This window comes from Sinocyclocheilus anshuiensis, unplaced genomic scaffold, assembly GCF_001515605.1.
Source record: "Sinocyclocheilus anshuiensis isolate Anshui unplaced genomic scaffold, SAMN03320099.WGS_v1.1 scaffold51, whole genome shotgun sequence".
Classification (NCBI taxonomy): Eukaryota; Metazoa; Chordata; class Actinopteri; order Cypriniformes; family Cyprinidae; genus Sinocyclocheilus; species Sinocyclocheilus anshuiensis.
Window position 1 is genome coordinate 4,518,272 of NW_015548296.1, and position 20,883 is coordinate 4,539,154.

The following is a 20,883-nucleotide window of genomic DNA, read 5'->3' on the forward strand; positions in this document are numbered from 1 at the left end:
TTTACTATTACTATTATTATTATTTTTACTACTACTACTAGTATCGTTCAGTACTATTTTTGTTAATAAAGCACTATTTTAGTTTTTGTTCAGTTTCAATTTTAAAACAATCGGTTAATTAATCGGTATCAGCCAGTGTGGTCCAACCTAGCTATCGGTATCGGCAAAATCCACTATCGGTCGACCTCTAGTTGCAATGATGATATCCCTTTATACTTATTTCAAATTGTTTCAAGTTTTCCCACAAGTAATAAAGGTATGAAAAAAGTAAACAAGTTTCACCCAAACGTTTAGTCATAGTTCTGCTGCCACTGAAAAACATCTGTAAACTGTTGTCTGTTTTAGGGTTAAATCATTTTGAACAAAATTCATTCTAATGCTCATTATATTATATTAGCGTTAGCCGCGCTTATGCTAACGATTAACTACGTATACGATAACGGCGATGTTTATTTCAATCCGAAATTCAAATTTAAATATGGAATAATATTCATAACAGAAGCTCTAAATATTAAAAATGTAATTGAAACTTACCTGCTTGAACTTGATCGGGGTGTTTTGTTAGTTTGATGCGTTTCCTCCTCTTGAGGTCGCCACTGCTTTTAAGAAGAGGTTGCCAGGTTTTCGCAACAAAACCCGCCCAATCGCGTTCCGAGGCTGTCCCCCGTTAAAAATCGCGTTCCGAGGATAAAATACGCATGTTTTGGCGGGGTTCCCCTGGTAAAATTCGCATTCCAGGGGCTAAATATCACGTTAATGGGGTCGTTTTTCAACCCGCGGACATGAAAAACAACCCGCGGCAACAGTGTTAAGCAACCCAACCCTCCACTCACAACACTGGAAGAGGATAGCTTTCGTTTAGCGCATCAAGAACCGGGTTGACCGGGTACTCGGTACCACCGGTACTTAAGAAAACCTGGTACCGTAACGTTTTCATTTTTTTAGTACCGACTTGGTACCGAAATACCGGGTCTTTTGACAACACTAGTACATACATATATACAATTAAATCTAGATGAACAAACAACAAATGAAGAATAAACAGCAGCATTAATTTATTGTGAATGTATCACAACTGACATAATATGAGGTGAAACAACCCATTCAAATTAACCATCTGTCTTTTACAACATACCATTTACTGTATGTGGGAATCATTGGAACAAAACACATTTAAAGATTGATGCTTAACTCTTTAAATAAACAACTCAAATTTCATTTTTTCTTTAGTTTCTCATTTGCTTTGTTCAAACCTGACCTTGTAACTTAAAAAATTAAACTAAAATATCTGTGCATGGAACTGTGTCACGGGTTTTTTTATTGGGATACATGTGCCTGCTTTTGCGAGCACAGCCTCTTGATACATGTGTAGATTGAGGACAGTGCAACACGTAGATCGTGCTCCACTGACAGGCGCTGCCTTTTTTTGTTTTTCACGTATGCCAGGGATGAGAAGGCTAGCTCACACAAGTAAGAGGTTGAAAACGGCAACAGCACATTGACGCCGCATTCTGAGATAGATGGGTATTCGTGTCCCACATGCAGCCAAAATTCATCCGAAGACATTTCTCCAAATTTTAATTTCAAAGTGCGATCCATACAGTGTTCTGCCAGTTCTTCTTGTGCTTTGATTGGCAACATCTTTGCCGATTCTGATGCGAGAGGGTTAAAAGGATCACAGATCCAGTCAAAGTTTTCATTAGCAGCGGGGAAGTAAAACTCAAACCTGACCCCATTTCATCGCACAGTATGGTAAACAATCGGGACTTCAAAGGTCGTGACTTAATGTAGTTCACAATTTTGACAGCTTGTTCTAATGCTACAGTCAGGTCTGGGGGCATTGCTTTTGCGACGAGTGCTTCGCGGTGCAGCATGCAGTGGGTAATCTGCACATCTGGGTTTTGGTTCTTCACCATAGTTATCAGTCCTTTTACTTTTCCAGTCATAGATGCCGCTCCATCTGTGCAAATACTATGACACATGCCCCAGTTGAGACCACGTTCTTTCAAGTACGTATTGATGACAGTAAACATTTCTTCCCCTGTTGCACGACTAGATAGTTCTTTGCAGAAAAATACATTCTCAGAAATTAATTCCTCATCAGTATATCGCACACTGGCCAGGAGATGACAGCATCCGCTGCAATCTGTAGAATCATCAATTTGGAGTGCAAATTTGCCACTTTTGATTAGTTTTTCGGTTAGTTGTGTTTCTATATCAGCAGCCATGTCGTCAATACAACGTTTAATCGTGTTGTCAGATAACGGGATTTTGACAATTTCTTTGACAGTGTCTTTCCCTATCATTACTCCTACGATTTTCTTGCAGGCTGGCAAAATGAGTGATTCAGCAATGGTATGGGGCTTCTTTGATTTGGCAATTAGCTCTGCTACTAAGAAGCTTGCCTCCTGAGCTTTCTCAGACACACACACACATGACATCATTTGTTGGTTCTGTTTAACATTTTGTGCTTTTAGTCGCTTGAAGTATTCTATGTCTTTGCTAGATAAACCGTGGTGTTTTGTGTCTAAATGTCTCTTCAGCTTACTTGGTACCATTGCTGCATTTGATAGCTTTTCCCTGCAGACGAGGCATTCAGGTGTCGGACAGCTAGCATCTCCGATCCCTGTAAAACCGTAAGTCAGGTAGCTTTCACTGTACTGCCTGATTACATTTTTTTTTGGGTGGTGGTGGTTCCGGGTTGATGTCCGTCGGTCTTCTGGGCTGTGACCAGGGTTGCCAGGTTTTCACAAGAAAACCCGCCCAATCACTACTCAAAACTAGCCCAAAACTAGCCCAATGGCGTTTTCTAGGGGGTCCCCAGTTAAAAATCGCGTTCCGGGGGGTAAAATACATGTTTTTTTGGTGGGGTTCCCCTGCTAAAATTCGCATTCCAGGGGATAAATATCATGTTATTGGAGTTGCTTCAACCCGCGGACATGAACAGTGTTAAACAGTGTTAAAGTAGCCCAATTCCGCGGGAAAACCGCTGACTTGGCAACACTGGCTGTGATGTTTCTACTTTTCTTTAGTTTAAACGTATACATTTATCCATCTTTGCCCTATCCTGTCAATCACTGCGTGAAATATAAAATTTAGCACGCACCAGTACAAAAGGGGGAGCCGAGCGGGGCGAGCAGGGCGGGTGGGGAAATTCTCAAACGGTCCAATTAGCCGTAAATCAATATTTAAACTTTAAATATGAATGAAATATGTTTTTTTTTTTTGCTTATTTATTTTCGTTTGGACATGCTCATATGTTGGTGTTTTGATATATTTTTTTAAATATATGCTGTAAAAGGTTATTATATGGTACCATAGTTATTTTTGGCTGTTTAAATTGGTAAAAAGCTGCGATTCTGTGGCACCCCTAGCCAGTTGTCACGGCACCCACTTTGGGAACCACTGGGTTACAGTGTTTACTTCCTATTTAATTATATTTTTATTAAATATTTTTTTATTTGTGAAAAATACTTTGTCATCTAAAGTATAAGTATGTTTATTTTACACATTTATTTTTTTATCCATTTTCAAATGATTTCAAATTTCTTGAATATTAATTAAAATAAATAAAATTATATCGGCCGTCGACAACCCTGCTTTCCAAGATATCCGCATCGGCTGTCAAAAAACACATATCGTTCGACCACTAATATATATTCAGCTTTATTGCTTAGCCCTAATCTCTTTATCCTGTAGTTCGCAACAGCTCCCTTCGCTGTTCATAATACATGCTGAGAGACACAAACAAGTTAGTTTCCAGACTGTTGTTTGTCACGACTGCACACCTCTGAGTCTCAATCTAACACATCTCTTTCTCTCACCAACTTTATTCCTGCTCTGTGTAACATCACACATTCATTTTGAGAGATGATTTGCACTTTAAAAATACCAACAACTATCATCAGCTCATTATGTATAAACCAAATACAGTATGGCTTAATTAAAAGTTGGAAGTGGGAAGTTTGTAGTTTTTACTAGACTGAATGCTTGAAATTTCCTCAGTTATATCAGCATTAAACTGATATACTGATATACAGCAATAAACTTATTGGTTTTAAAACTAGTTGTGCCTATGCATCTAATTCTGCTCAAAATGACAGTGTCTCCTGTCACAGAGAAATAATTGCAAATGGCTGTAGATGGAGTGGCCGCAGCGGTCTGCACTTACAAGAACTGCCACAGTGAAGAATTGATGGTCTTAAACCGTCATTAATATTCAAGGTGAAGTCCCTCTCAGTCTCCAGCAATGTTTAGCCGACCCTCCACTCACAAGCTCAAGCCACACATTGCTCTTTCTCTCTTTCTGTGTGCCATCATTTCTTCCTATTTTTCCCTCTTGCACTCACTGCTTTTGCATATTTTTTTCCATGTTTTAGGGATTAACAAACTAAAAGTAGCAGCACTACTAACTTATTTACATTTTTCAGTAGTGTGACAGTGCCTCAGCTCTTTTCAAAGCCAGAAACTTTCTAATGTGCAGCTGTATAGCATAAAAAACGTTACACTGCTATATGTTTTCTAATATGCTATTGTTTTACAGTCCAGCGAACTGAGGTAATAATCAAACACAACAAAAATGTCCACTTTCTTTCACCACCTGAAACATTTCAGAAGTCAATTTAGTGAAACTGTTTTTAGTGGACAGTTCTTGAAAATGAACTTATAGAGGTTAAAAAAGAAAGAAAGAAAGAAAGAAAGAAAGAAAGAAAGAACGAAAGAAAGTCAAAAATTGATTTTGCAGACTTTTTTCACGCAATAATATATATAAAGGCTATAGCCATGACACATATATAATTTATATAAAATAAAAAACAACAGAAAAGAAAAGACGACAGATTCACTAAGACTTTTTGCAGAATTGTACATCCTATTTGTAGCTATGCAAGTTATAGATAACATTTCTATAACACAACAAATACCAATAATACATCAATATTATTTTGTATTATAGTAATATGAAATAATAAAATGCAATATAATTTATTTATTAGCCAAGAGAAAGCAGTGGAAAAAATGGGTAACATTACATTACAATTTTTCAATATATTTTTTTTAAATGTGACATTGTCAATGAAACAACCTAATTTCTGTAGTTTATTTTTGTGATGTAAGTTAAAAATGAGTAAGTTGTACACTGTAAAAAATGACTGTGATTTTAACAGTAAAAGACTGTAAAAATACTACAGTAAAAACATGTTAACTGGTTAACAGTAAGTTTCCATACTATATACGGTGAATAAATGTAATTACATTTAATGTAATTTTACAGTAAATTACTGTTAGAAATACGGTTTTTGGAAGTGAAAAATAAAAAGTCATTGTATAATTTACAGTGAAAACCTTAAATTGACACTCCCAGAATTCCCTGCATGACACTTCATATTTGATGTTTCTTCTTAGTTTTTTCTTATTAGATGTGTACATTAGGGTTTTATCTTACATTTAATGTTGTTAAATTATTGTTATTGCATTATTTCCATATAATGTGTGTTACCATGTTGGTGTTTAGTGTTTGTGTGGATGACACTGTGCACCTTCTATATATAAATATTGCCCTCCTCAGCTCGTAGAAAAGCTGTTTGTGATGAGCTTTTTTCATCATGTGACTTTTTCATCACCACCCGTTTTTGGTGGTTATCAGTGCATTGCAATGGTTCAAAACAGATATTAACACTTCAAGATCCTGCGCAGTGCTGCCAACCCTCTACGGACACCTTGGCAATTGAATCGCCTTTGGCTAGTACATTTTTTAGTTTACTCGCCAGACTGATATACTATATATGGATATGTATATTACATAAATATTTTATATTTTTTATATTTTATTTTACAAACATACTATATAAATATATATATATTTATTAGGGGTGTAACGATACACATATTCGTATTGAACCGTTCGGTACAAGGCTTTCAGTTCAGTACGCATTACAAACCGAACGATTCAATTCGTTGGACTAGTCCTATTATATCTGGAAAATAAAAGAGCTTAAAGTGTGTGAAATATAATGTTCTCACTGTGCTCAACAAGGCAGCCCAAAAGACGTAACAGGCAACGCTGTCTGCCCAGTGGCGTAACGTTAGCGGATGGGCACGCAGAACATGGACTGTGAAAGACCCTGTGATAACCTCTCCTTGCTAGGTTGCGTCGAAAGACGATGATCTTGTATCGACGATAGCCAGAGATATAGTCAAAAACATCATACACACTGTCACAATTCGCTGGAGCATGGGCACGAGGAAACGTGGAGATTTCACAGAACTAGAGTATTTTAATGATCCAATAGGGAGACACAGAGCACAAGGATGACGTTCACAACAAGTAGACCCTACAGAGGAGAAATGCACAGACAAGAACTTATAAACATAGGATATTCTTATTTTTATTAGGCCTATTATGAAGTTACTTTTATTATTATATTAAAATTACAATCAATTTGCCTCGCAATAATTACCAAATAACTGACGTGCTGCAAGGATAACAAAAGATTAAGCTATTTAGTCCTCAATTAAAATGTTTAAAAAGAAATGTATTTTAAAACAGGTCTATTATAGAATGAATTATAGGCCTACAATTAAAAATATTAACACCAATCATCAAAAGTCATCAATAAAAATCAATGAAATAAAAAGCTTTTATTTCAAGCACCGACTTTCAAAAACAACCTGTTTAACACGAAATATGTTTCTTCTCATTTTTTTTCACTATGTAATATTAGAAATATTAAGGGAATAAATTAAAACAAATACAAGGGCTAATTACTTAACACAGGTTCACAGAATGACTAATTAACTAAACGAGGACAGGAACATGACCAAATAAGGGAAGGCAGGAACATAAACAGGGGCAAAACATAACAAAACAGGTCCATGATCCTGACACACACATATATTATGTAAACAAAAGCTTTTATTATGGATGCGATTAATCGCGATTAATCGTTTGACAGCACTAAAAATATTATTATAATTTAAAAGAACTGTTAACTTTGGAAGCCTTTTTCCAGCTTATTTTATGAAAAGTAAAATTAGAAAGGTAATTCTGAGTTTATATTTCACAGTTTTTTTCTCACAATTCTGAAAATGTATTTAAAGTAGATTTTTAATTTTTATTACTATAATTTTTTTTATTGTCACTTTTGAAAAATGTAATGTGTCCTATATACCGTTATCAGCACATGCTGAAGTAGATCTCTGAAAGAATATGCGGCGTCAGATGCCGAAAGCTCCGTCATTACTCTGTCAGTCCATTTTTACTTTCACTTTCTGCATAGTAAATTGACTGAGATTAAAATGTTCACCGGCATAACTCTTGCGCAAAGTTTGCATGTTGCTTGTGTGTGATATATCCATTGGCTCACCTTCATGGTTTAAAACAGAAATATTTCTAACATTGCGACATAACCAATATACCCCCGTACCGAACGTACCAAACCGAACTGTGACAACACTGTGTCGTATTGAACGAACCGTGAATTTTGTGAACCATTACACCCCTAACAGTTATGCATTTTAAATCGCGATTAATCGTTTGACAGCACTAATTAATATATATATATATATATATATTATCTTCTAAATTTAATCACTCTATTGCCCAAATTCAAGTCATCGTTTTTTGCCAGTTAAGTACTAAAGACAAAATTGAATATCTTTAATAATTATATACTTTAAAATAACTTGTATTTATTAGTATCTGGTACTGTTTCAAACTTCTATAATTTATAGTAGCTTGAAAAACTACAGTTTCAAAGTAGCTTCAAGAACACTGATTTCTACTTATCTCTCTCCCTGGCCTCTCCCTCATTTAACCGTGGCCCATTCATGTGATTTCCTGTCCTTCATTATTCAGAGGCTGTGTGTCTGTGCATGAGGGGCCGTCTGCAGGACGTGTGTTACTTTTGCCTCTTTCTGCTCATTATGATCTCTCTCTGTGATTAAATGACCCCTTCAGTAATGACATACAACTCTGAAGGACGGCGGAGGACGTGGCGAACTACTGAAGCAGCAAAACGCTGCTGTGACACTGCCCTGAGACGGCCGCATGGCTGCCGATATGTTTAATGAAGGGAGTGATGAGTTATTGATGTGTCCGCTCTAATTAGAGGTCCAGAAGTGTCTGCGGCAATCATAGCTGTGACAGCAAATACAAAGATGGCCATTGATTGTGTTGGGCTGGACTTCATTTGGGTTTTGCAGTCTGGAAGATCACAAGCACATTACTACTGTTCTACTTGACTGGCGCGCACCTACCCCGATTAGTTACACTTCCTAGGATCAGTGAAACTAATTACTGGCCTTAACTTCAAAACCAATAATGAAAGGTTTAGGGGTGTGGAAAGTGCTTAGACGTTCTTCAATTCGGATTCTGACTCATAATGTTTCTTTGTTTAGCGCTGTTTTAAAATCTAGTGAGCTGCTTTGCTGTCTATTCTACTTAGACAACATCCTAACTAAAACAAATATTTCTAAATAATATATGTTACACAAGCTACTAAGACTCACAATGGATTTCAATAGAGGTTTAATTTGTTAAGCATGTTGCTAAGCTAACAGCACAGTACTTTAATAAGCATTATACGCATAAAAACATTGAATAGTCACAAATACTGTGTAAAATAATTTCAGAATTAGACTGAACTATTTTTATTTATACAAAGCACTAAAACCAACATTAATTTCAACTCATCTGCCGCCTTATATGATTTTTATTCCCTCAGCTCATTGCAATGCATTCTGGGATTGTTTTATTTGGAACATGCAAGCAATACTGACTGAAACTGGCTAAACTAAGGTATCTTAGAAGGTAACATACCATAACATTTTGGAATGGAAACGTATACTGGCAGCTCCAAAGCTGGATCAAACATCTGTATTTCAAAAGTAGCATTTTTTTTTGCAATTGTTTTATTTAATTGCAACATAATAGTGCCCCGTTGTGTGAAAGTGTACTATGATGAATTTTAAGACTGTAACATTGTGATATTAGTTTCACAAGTGAGCTCATTTTACTACCAAATTCTCAATATTGTAATGCAAAAACAAGAGTCTCGTTTTCATTACTGTGAAATGGAAAATGGATTAATATATAAATCAAATATACCATGGTTGAATTTGTTGCACTGCCTACAATTAGATTAAACTAATTGATTTTGTGTGTGAACTTCCTCATTGTAAGTCACTATGGATAAAATTGGAATGGATACAAATAATGAATACAACGTGAACAAATGTAAATATTTTCATTTAAAAAATTACATAAAAATTACTGAAAGACAGAAATTAAAATCATTTTAAAAAATTGAGAAAGACGATACCAAATGCATTAAAGTAATGAGAATAAGGGATAAATGTGCTAACACTTAAATAATGTGAAATAACGTCTTAACAGCAGATTTTCTTTTTTTTTTTAATGAAAAATATGAAGACGCAAAAGATATCTTAAAGGGTACAGTGTTTCCCCTGCCATTATATTAGGGGAGCTGCCCGCCGCCCCGTACCTACCACACATTTGACAAGATTATATATTTGTCAGTGGTGCTCAGTATCTGCAAATCATTCGCCATTGCCCTATCAGTCATCTCTCCTTACTCTGTTTATGTGGTAAGTGAACTTTCATGTACTATAATCAGTGTTTCCCCTGCCATTATTTTAGGGGGGCGGCCCGGCCCCCCAACGGCACCCCCTCCGCCCCCCTTGAAGGTCAAGTTAATTTTATTTAATTATATTTTCTCTATAGTGCCAGATCACAACAGAAGTCATTTAAAGTTACCTTTCCTATAGAACACGTCTATACCTTGTTCTTTTATTAAACAAACTAAATAGCCTTTTGTTATTTATCTTATTTACACAACGGCATGTCAATTCTGTCTCTACGTTACATGGTCGCGCTCTCTGTATCACGCACAGCAGAGTTCCGCCCCGATGCGCGCACACTCCCACTTCCACTAGTATTTGTGAATATTAAGCCGCAAAACGACTATTTAAATATGAATTCTGTGTGTCTATGTGTTAATGAATGGCGCAGACGCGCGGTTTTGTTTACTACGCGTACTGAAGCGTGCGTGACGCTTGCGGTGATTTCAGCGTCTGCCGTCTCACTAATGAGGACATAAATACATGAACAACATCTCCAGAACTGCCCTGAGAGTCACTTCATGAGCATTTGACCGTTTCATTTGAGTAAAACTATCCTCGTATCATATAAACACAGGAATGTAAAAGTATTCATGGCAACCCGTCAAAATAAAAGTTCGGTTTAACTTGACATTGCGGCAGAAATATATTACTATTGTTCAGTAGAACGTATGTAATAGGCTACTACTACTACTAAAATGATTAAAACCTTATTTTTAAGTTATAATCATACAATATTTCTTCAATGTTTTAATTGTAAAATTCAATCCCCCTTTTTTTTCCAAAAATAGCATTTGTTTAATTTTTGAGGAATTACACAGAATTTCTGAGAAAAAAATCATAAGGCTATTGTAAGAATAAATGAAGCGTGTTTTTATGCTTTCAAATAATTAGACGTTAAAACACAGAATTTGGTAACAATAAAACATAAGGTTGGAAAAAATAAAACATTTCATAGGGCCCTAAACATGTCATTTTTGTTAAACTTTTGATAAATTGATTTTTAAATTGTTTAAGTTTCATGATTTTAATTAATTAGACATGTTTTTTTGATTAATAAAATTTAATTTAACCATTAAAAAGGAGTCCAGAAAAATTCCAGAAAAGCCCCCCCTCTCCCTTTCCCCCACATCTACATTTTGGAACATATCTCTCAGTGTGGCAGCTCACAAGTTTATGAGCTAAAAAAAAATATATATATTTTTTTTTTGCTTTGCATTCATTTTATTATAATTACAACATAATAGTGCCCTGTTCTGGGACCTTAAGCTGATAACTCGCGCATTCTGTGTAGGCTGGTGTCATTTAATAAAAACACTGTTGTGAAACTTTGGATTTGTTGATCAAAACAAGCAAAATAGTGACAAATTGCCTCTACAACTCTACAAACAATTTCCAGTATCACCTTTGAAAATGCTGACTACATAGTTTAATGTAGCATAATAGCTTTCTATTACTTTCTCCCCAAAGGGTTTTGTCATCAATAGCCATTAACAGTAACTAGTTTTCTAGTGCTGCAGATAAAAGGAATGAAGCAACCTAAAAATGCTCAGAATAAACTCAGTTACTGAAAGCAAACAACAACTCGTATATAAAACTTCATTCTTTTGTGCAAGACTGTATGCATTGGGTTTGTTTGTGTATTCAAGGAACACCAGGCTCTAGGTCAAACGCGAGCCTCTCATTGTCATTTCAAGGTGAACGAGGCATTTAGACAATCTCCCCTGCACACACACCATCTGCGACAGTCTGTCCCTTTCACTTCCTCTCTGCTTTTTCTCTCCACAAGGTTCAGTTGTTGTCATCTATGTTATGAGAAAATGCTATGAGCTGATCTGGGAGCAGTGCCAGGTGCCACACGCCAGTCTGTTTCCTTTAATACCCTCCATTTTAGCATAAACTGTAATTAAAGCAACTTGGCACTACACTTAGCACAAGAATTTTACAGTTCAGACCAACGGCTTCAGAGCTGAAAAACACAACCCCATTCATGCGCTTGAACTGTTTTTCTTGTAGTTTTACAATAAGCAAGTAACAAAACATTAAGGACAGAATGACATTTTCTGGGGGCGGGTGGGAATTTAAGAACCGAGTCCGCAAAATTAGGACGAGAGACGAGTCATAAATCAGCAAAACAGCCAAGAACTAAATTATCCTAATCCCAATTTATCTTTTCAGATACAACCAGAAATCCCAAATCTACTGGAAATCTAAATTTAGAGAGTGCCAGGTTGGTACAAATATCCGTCTCAGCTCTGGAGCAGAGAATAATTTGCTTTTACTGCATTTTTACATGCATATCTTTGTTTAGTTGACCCTCTCTAGGATTAAAATCATTAATAATATTTTTCATATGTCTCCGGTGAGGTTTGACATTTCTTGCACTCTGACTAAATGAACCTGAGAATTGTTTTATCGATGCATAAAATCAATGATTGCCACTATTGATGTTTAATCAAGTGTATTCAGATTTGTATTTGCATCTTTGAAGGTTGTTTAATTCATTGCTACATCAATTTATGAAGAATTAAAATAAGTCCAGGGAGGTCTAACATAGTCCAGGGAGGTTTTAAACTTTTTAACATATTCAGACAACATTTAATATGTTTTTTAATAACTGGATTGATTATTAGCTTTTATTTGTCATTGTACAGCCAAAACACATTACTGAAAGATTATCTGGAAAATACTGAAGTTGTATCAAGTCAAGAGAGAAAAGAGAGAAGCTATTTATTTTAAATGAATTCTCATGCTTGTCAGCTTTTCATTCAAAAGTTCTATACAACAAGTAGCTAAGGCTGGCAGTAGTAAGAAATAAATCCTAGAAATGTACCACAAATAAAAATTATTCTTAAAAAAAAAAAATGTTTTTTTTTTCGTGCCTTGTAGGTTCTCTTTCATTAAAGCATGACTTGCATGTAAATCTGCATTGTCAGATGAAAGACTGGTCAGGGCAGTTTAAGAATGCAATAGACTATTGATTGGTTTTTGAGAATGATGTGGTAAAGGCTGAGGACGAGTGTGCGTGAGTGGGACTGAATCAGTGATTAGATGTGGATAAAATGATCCAGCAGTCTGTTGTTAGTATTCATCAGTCATGGTGAAACCGTTCTCTCATTACTGATTCAAACTGAGACGTCATCACCTACACAACATGGCCCGCATGTCACACAGGAAGTTCATACAAAAGCAAAGTGAGTAGAAAATTACTCTGAAACAATGGTGAAAAGCATAGCCTACGGTAATAGTACTGTGTCTTTCTCCCACACACGCATTCAATATTCAAATAGATTCTGAACAAATAGATTCGAGAGTCAGAACACTGTTACTGCTAAAGAAAGCTGATTAAAATGCATGTTAAGTTAGAATGGGGATACATGGAAAGCATTTTGTGCCTACCTAGGCTATATTACAGATTTAAAACACCGTGTATACTACAAATTACTACTAGTTAGTCATTTGTAAATTAGCAGCATTTGCTATCCTTGTTTTACAGCTAGAAATGATACTTCATATCATGTGGCTTGTTTAGTAAAGCTGTTGATATCATGAGTCATATGCATCTATCTATCTATCTATCTATCCATTAAAATTTTGCATGCAATGTACCTCACTGTAACTCATTATGAATAAATTACCAAATAATATCAGTAAATGTACATTTTAATTAAAAGTATTCAAAAATTGTTTTTATATACAAATTACAATATTACAAAAATGAAAATTATCATACAAAATATTGAGAGAAGACAATACAAGATGCATTCATGTAAATAATGAAATAACATGACAACAAAATAGTCTAAGTTCTAATATGAGTCCTAATATTCATATTTTCATTCACTTTTAGAGTGAAATTTGACCTGGATTTCCAGGTTTCAGGTGTATGAGAAATTTTCACTCAGTAATTGCTAGTATATTTCACAAATAATTAGAAAGAAACGGCAAGTAACACATTGAATTAAAATGTGAAATTTTAAATAGTATTTTCTGGTAAAACATACTCCATTACTCTTTTTTTTTACTTCAAAAAAACATTTTACCAGCTTTTGTAACCACTCAGAATACCCTAGCAACACCTGCAATACTCTACCATAACTGCGGCAAGACTTGTTCCAACAAGCACCACTCAAAATTTCTTCTGAAAATGTAAAAATGTAGTTAATCATCCTTATATAAAGAAAAATACAAAAAAACGTAAATGTTTCCTGCAAGTATACAAGATACGTTGACATTTTTATCTAAAATCTTTCAACTTAAAAAACACTATTTCCAAAGCTACGGTTCCAGTATACTGTGATAATATATACCTGTATGATGAATAATGTTCCTATAAAAGACTTTCAAAACTACATTATTACCAGAACTTTTCTCAACAGACTGACGTTCAAAGCATTGCAATATCCCACCGAGCGAGATTTGATTCGAGTCACAGTGAGTTATAGCGAAGTCCAGGTTATTCTGATCACCCCATGTATGTATGATTCCAATCTGATTTCCTTTGAGAGTCGGACAACCCTGAACCAGAGAAATCCTGTTGCTCTGTCACACCGCGGCTTTTCCGCCCACGCTCCGCCATCTACTGCAAGCCTCCAAAACAAGTGTGACAAACCTCTTACTTACAGACACAAACTCAGCCTCGCTTTCTCACACCTCTAACTCTACGCCCTGCCAAGATGATCAAGTTTTTCCCCGAGTTTCTGCGAGCACCACCCCCGGCCTCAATACAAACAGACATCTGCGCTCATCTACACCCTCGCCGCTAACCCTGGCTCCTCCGCGCGCCATTCACCCAGCCAAGACGGAGCGAATTTCATTTTACAGACCATCTCAAGGGAGGAGGCAGAAACTTGAGAGGGAAATATGGAGAGCGAAGCAGTGGTGCTGCAAATCCATTCCTGTCTTAGCGCGTTGCGAGCATCTCACGTCCCTTAGGACTACTGTCAACCATTGCAAAACTGGGACAGGAAGAGAGCGAGAGCGCTTATTGACGGTCACTCAATTCTTGTGACACAGCTAAACAGCATCAGACAGTGTCACACTAGAAATGAAAACCAACACTATTAAATTTTCATTAAAGGAAGCTGCTGTTATAAGCTCTGAATTAATTTTTAATAGCTTACCCCGGTTAATCAGTTGTCTTTTTTCAAAAATCAAGTTTTTGATTTACATGTCAGTCTGCTAGCTTTAAAAAAATAAAGCTTCCAAATGTGGGTTTTTGCAGCAATGCCACAGAGGAACCACTTTTGGCTCCTCAATGAACCTTTCAGTAAAGAGTTCTTAAAGAACCACTATTTGCTTAGTGTAAAGAACATTTTAATAATTCAAAGAACCTTTTCCACAATAAAGAAACTGTGTAGATGTTAAAGGTTCTTAATGGAACTATGATTGCCAATAAACAAGCTTCAAGCTTCGTCCTTGACAGTAACATCCTGAAGTCAGTAATGCCGCTGCAACCGTTCATGTTGTTTCAAGGGAGTTAATTACATAAAGATATCGAGACAACACTGTGCTGCTAAAAACCATTAAACGCCGCTCTTATCTATTAGAAGTGTAAACGCAATTAGGCTTTTGAAATCAAAGGTTTCTATTTAATTAATTAAAGGTAGATGTCTAAATTTCAAATCCAATTAAAGCATAAAGCTTGAGGTCCAAAAATGAAATCTCATCACTGTATTTCCCCTTATTAGAAAGCACAAAACACATATTTTCCAAAACAGCATGAGGGAGCCTAAATGAAAATGAGAATTTGTTTGCAAAAAGAGGTATCAATTACAATTATTTTCATAACTTGAACGTAAGATGGCTCTAACTGCACATAAGCCATTAAACAAGACGTGAATTGAGTGTGATATGCTTAGAAAAGAGAAGGGCTTTTACATCATTTACCTAGAAATTCTCAATCCGAGATACTTCCTCACTCACGCCTCTCAAAGCCACTCCATCTGATGGTGCAATTTTACTAAAATGCCTCCATTAATTTTTCAGGCACGAGAGACAACTGTTCTTTGCAATTCAAATAATCCTAAAGTTGTGATGATGGTGGGTCTTATTATACAGCATGCTGGAAACATCGCTTCAAATGAAATTAGAAATGTCATAATGGCAGCAAGTTCACAACAGTTTCTGCATTGTGGACTAAACATTCATGATAAACCCAAAGTAAGATGCTATCTGTGTCCTCACTGGCCTTCACCAACTAAGATCTTTGAAAGGCAAGAAGCCTCTCACGGGGATTAATTTTTAAAGGACATTTTCTGCTATTTATTTATTTTATTTTTATTTAATTTCTGAACAGATTGGATATGCTTTGGATTTGTGCTGAGAATTAGTTTCCCAGCCGGCAACTGACCTTCAACATCGAAATGTAGTTGAAGTATTGTCAGTTGTAATTTTAATGTTAAAAAAATATACAGTATGTTGAAACAATGTTTATGCTAAGGGTTGTGCAAAGTTTAACAAAACATTTTTGAATCAACATTGAAGTTTGAGCAAAATCTGAAAATTAAGCAAGTTGAAATTATGTTAGAATGTCAATGTTGATTTGATTTGTGTAATCAAAACAAAATCCAACAGTATTTCGACCTTGATCGATGACATTGATTCAACTGTAAATAACCATTAAAATGTCAGATGGGTCACATAAAAGGGACAGTTTACCCAAAAATAAAAATTCAATCATCATTTACTCTCATGTCATTCCAAATCTGGTTGGTGGTTTTGGACCTCACTGACTTTCAATGTACGGGCCAAAAAAGTTGAAACATCTGTTGTTTTCAACAACATAAAATCACAGTTTTGGAACAGCATAAGGTAAATTTCTCGGTAAATTATTATTATTATTTTTAATGTTATTTTTGGGTGAACGATCCCTTTAACCACTCTATGGTAAATAGGAAGTTTTCACGGAAAATGTATTTAATTTATTCATTCATCAATTATTTTGTGATGCCAGACCAGCAGAAGTTAGGACAGTGTTGTCCAGCTGAAACGTTTTATGATCGTTCTTGTCGCCTGGGAGGCCGTATTAACGGGATACTTTATATAAGGCGAGCTGTCACCAAACCCGATGCTCGGAGGGTAGGGTACGTCAGGGTGGAGGAGCTAGAGACATTATCTTGATGAAGCTATGATCAATACAGCCAGTGTAAGCCAATGAAAACCAGATAGCATCTCTTTTAATTGAGATTAGACTCTGCAAGTTCAACGTGTGCCCATCTGATTTAAGAGACAGCTCGGTCTCCCCAGTTAACTCTTCGTGGTGGGAATCAATTATGGCTTCTTCTCTGACATGCGACCTCAGAGAGTCGAGTGTTATAGAGAAGTGGGGGGGAGATCTTCGCCTGTTCTCTTTTGGGATTCATGTCGGTGGATACATACCTCCTTTTCTACAAATTTTCTTGCCGGGTTTTCTGGCACATTCCTTGGATATTCTTTTTACTGCAAAATGAATAGAAGACTAAAAAATAACATGGGAGTCCATTATGGACATCAGGAGCATGCAACAGCACAACTTGACTGAAAGAGGTAGAGAATAGTTTAACAAGTTCTCTGACCTAAATCATCATTATCATCATCATGAGTACTGCACAAAATATACCCTTTATGGTTCATTTATGGGCTGTTTACACTAGTGTGTGTCTGTCTAACAAGTAAAGGGAGGGAAAAGAAATCCGACCACCTAAAATGGACGTGCTGCAGCACACAGAAATATTTGCATGTGCAAGGGATGATGGGAAGGTTAGGACACACGTACAGCCTCACTCACTCACGCACACTCACACATTAAGCAGCGGCATGCATCGGGCATGCAGAGATCGTGCAATTTTTTTTTCTCCGCTGCACTCACTACACTCTGCACAAAGGAAACTGACACAGTGAAGTGACAAAGACAGGTCCGTCCTGCCCGCACATAAACTCACCATCCTCTGTTGGCACGTATATGTTTAAGAATAGGCAGTCTTCGCTCTGGTCCTGTATGTAGGACGACACCACTTCAATGCCATTGGTGAACCAAACCGGCAGCATAACGTCTGGTAGCCTGCCCTCCAGCAGGGTCTGGGGACAAACGGGGCCAAACTGAGTTGCGTTACGGATATCTGACCATGAAACAGGCGGCTCAGGTGGCTGGAAGCGCCTTTCGCCTGTGGGAGGTGCTGCGTAGGGGACGCCCAGGAACTGGATGACGGGCCCAAGGATCTCATTGTTGAGTTCTTTTTTGAATCCCCGCAGTTTGCCGTAAGTTGTAGTGACAACGGGGTCCGTTTCGTCTAGTTTTTGCGAGGCCGCCAGCTGGGCGTGCAGGGTCAAGCCTAATATCCAACACAAGAATGGCAGATCCAGGCTAGCGCTGAGGCCTAGTCGCGGACACATTGCCCGCCAGATGCCGCCCAGGCGGTTTGGTTGTTGGAAGGGCATGTTCGATCCTCTTCACGCTAGTCCCGCTACTAGTTTATATCCACCTGCACGAAAGAAACGATCAAACCCAAGATGCCAGACGTTCCGAAAGCGAAGCTGTCAAAAATCTCAAAGCCTTTTTGCATGGCAAGTATTCCCACATGGACTTAAACACGGATCCAAGCAACATCTTCATCAAAAACCAGCTATTCATCAGGTCCCATTCTACTGACAACGTAGCTTTCCATCCTGGCTACGTGCGGGGCAGGGGTGGGGGAGGCATTTGCGGCAGGTTGTCCACAGATAAATCAAGCCTGGTGCAGTGGGTGGTTGGTCTATATCCTGCTGGAAATAAAAAAATATATAAAATTAGTGGTGAGGCAGATGGGAAAATGGTGCTTTATTGGCCTCTGTGATCTTGTGTGCCTGCTATCAAGCAGAATGTTCTAGGATCACAGCTCACTGGCATGACACAGCATCTATTACACAGACCCATTGAGACAGTTAAGCCGAGTCTCGGCCAATGGCAAATCAAATACTTCTCCAATACACTCAAAGGCTGAAGTGATTATATAATAAAGCAGTACTTAAGACACAGTATTGAAACTCATTTTGTCAGGGGGCATTCTGGGGTCTAACACGAATGTCGTAAAAGGTAAAACTTCTTAAAATATCGCAAATTATTCATTCATAAATATTATTTGTTTTGGGGAGTCTCACCACATTATATTTTACGATCTGTGGTTGTTTAGTCATAGAAAAAAAATTATTTCATGCTTCATACAATATACTTTTCTTTTTTGCTGTTTTTCTTTTTTTGCTATATTTAAATATTCTTAAGAAAATAATCAAATATTATGCCAGACTACTCGATATAATATATTTTTTTCTTATTTTCCCTGAAATTTTTGACAAACTTTCATATATTAAAAAAAAAAAGTTTATCATGCAGTACAAATGCCATTGACCGAGCAGTTTATACCAAGTAATCAACAAAATGTAATGTCGTTTTTTGTGATCACGGCTGGCTTGGACAAAATCTCTTTATTCCCATTACTGCAAATCCAAGTCTGACGCACAAAATAAGACAACAGGCAACAGAATATGGAAAAGCAGCACCACAAAACCGTCCACATCGATTTAATGCATCATTCTCAATTCGTCAACTCACCGATCTGTGGCAACCTTGCAAATGTGCAAGAACTATATTTGGATCCCCCCAGAACACAAGTCTTAATAAGGAATAGAGGTTCATTTATAACCGTGGGTGAGTCTTCCCCAGTGGACGCTGTGACGGGCGGATTCAGAACAGGATTTCGCTCTGCACGGTAAATGAGAAAAGCACCTCTGCTTCCACTGCTCTACAATAGGGTTTATGTTCCACTATAATGGGGCATTTGTCTTGAGCACTACTGTACCACCACACACAGCCTCCCCTGCCCACTACCCTCCAACAACCAGATCATTCATGATGACTAGCCCTGGAAATGTCAGCAGATCCGGACTGAGGGCCACACAGCCAGACAGGGAGCAGACAAGGCTGAATGGAAGTGCATGAGCTGACCTTTCTTCTTCCCCCATATAATGGCGTCCACAGACAATGCTTAAAGAGCCTCCGTTCCATCTGATCGAAATATGTGGCCCTGAGATCTAATCTAATGTAATAAAATAAGATAGATTTCAGTAATAACATTGCCATTTTGCATTTTTTTAATGGTGAAACAGGAACCGCCAACACAGGGCTCCAGACAGTGAAGTCCACTTCGCAGGGTACTTACAAGACAACGCGTGAATGCTGCCTGAACAAGAGACCTCCTTGCTGAAGGGAAAGTGTTGACTGGTGTCACCATCTCGCGAACGCGCCGGCGGATCTTCACCAAATTCGGGGAATCCCTTCAGCTCGAGGAGCCCTCTCAAACGCCACCCTCTGCGCGTCAGTAGCCCCCCAGGATCGCTAGATCGGTCGGCGCCGGACCGCGAATTTAACCACCCGTAACTTTTTATTACGATAATATCGGCAAAACGATATATCGGTCGGGCTCTAATAATTAGTGGTCGACTGATATATCACCAAGGCCGATATATCGGCCGATAATTGGCATTTTTCAAATATCGGCATCGGCCGATATGTTTATCTGTTTGGCCGATGCGTTCGAGGCGGGACTTTTATTTTGACAGCAGCAGCACCTGAGCACACAGTGCTCACATTCTCCTTGTTCGCTGTCGTCGTTAACAGTTCTGTCTAATACGGATACAAGTCTGTCTAATAATCTGATAGAACTGTTAAACAAAGGAATTAAAATGTATACAAAAAGTATAATAACGATTGCTTTTATATTATTAGTAATAGAAAGCCAAACATTGTAATACTTTCTTGTTTGCCGTCAGCATTCAGCAAATACACATTTACATCATTTAAACAAATCTTTGAATGGCTAATGAAAATTTAAATTTCACAAACCTTGCAAACTTAGTCGAATCCAGTTGAGATCTTGTGAAGTGTGCATGTGACCTGCATGATCGTGTGTTCTCTGTGTGACTGTCCGTGCAAATTGAATGTTTTAAACATTAAATTCATGATTTCAAATTATGCTGCACTTTATGCATTTGCCCACTGTCATATTCATGTCATTTTCACTGTGTGCTGTATGTAAAATTAGTGTTACCTTGGCTTTATTTTAAAAAATATACAATTTTCCCAAAATACTGAGTGTTCTGTTGGTTACAGTTTACTTCATTTTTAATAATATTTTTATTAAATATTTATTTATTTGTGAAAAATACTGTCATCTAAAGTATAAGTATGATAATTTTACAAATTTATTTTTTAATCCATTTTCAAATTAT

General features: G+C 37.1%; 1 protein-coding gene across 1 annotated transcript in view; it reads right to left on the reverse strand.

Annotated features, from left to right (window-relative positions):
* Positions 1 to 20,883, reverse strand: part of LOC107656071 (neuroligin-1-like) — a 312,616-nt gene that overhangs the window by 186,804 nt on the left and 104,929 nt on the right. Inside the window, exons 4-5 of the mRNA XM_016443749.1 lie at positions 17,562 to 18,381; positions 17,020 to 17,079 (exon numbers count right to left, since the gene is read on the reverse strand). Coding sequence (XP_016299235.1) covers positions 17,020 to 17,079; positions 17,562 to 18,057 — 556 coding nt within the window. The 5' untranslated portion in view covers positions 18,058 to 18,381. The remainder of the gene's footprint in view (positions 1 to 17,019; positions 17,080 to 17,561; positions 18,382 to 20,883) is intronic.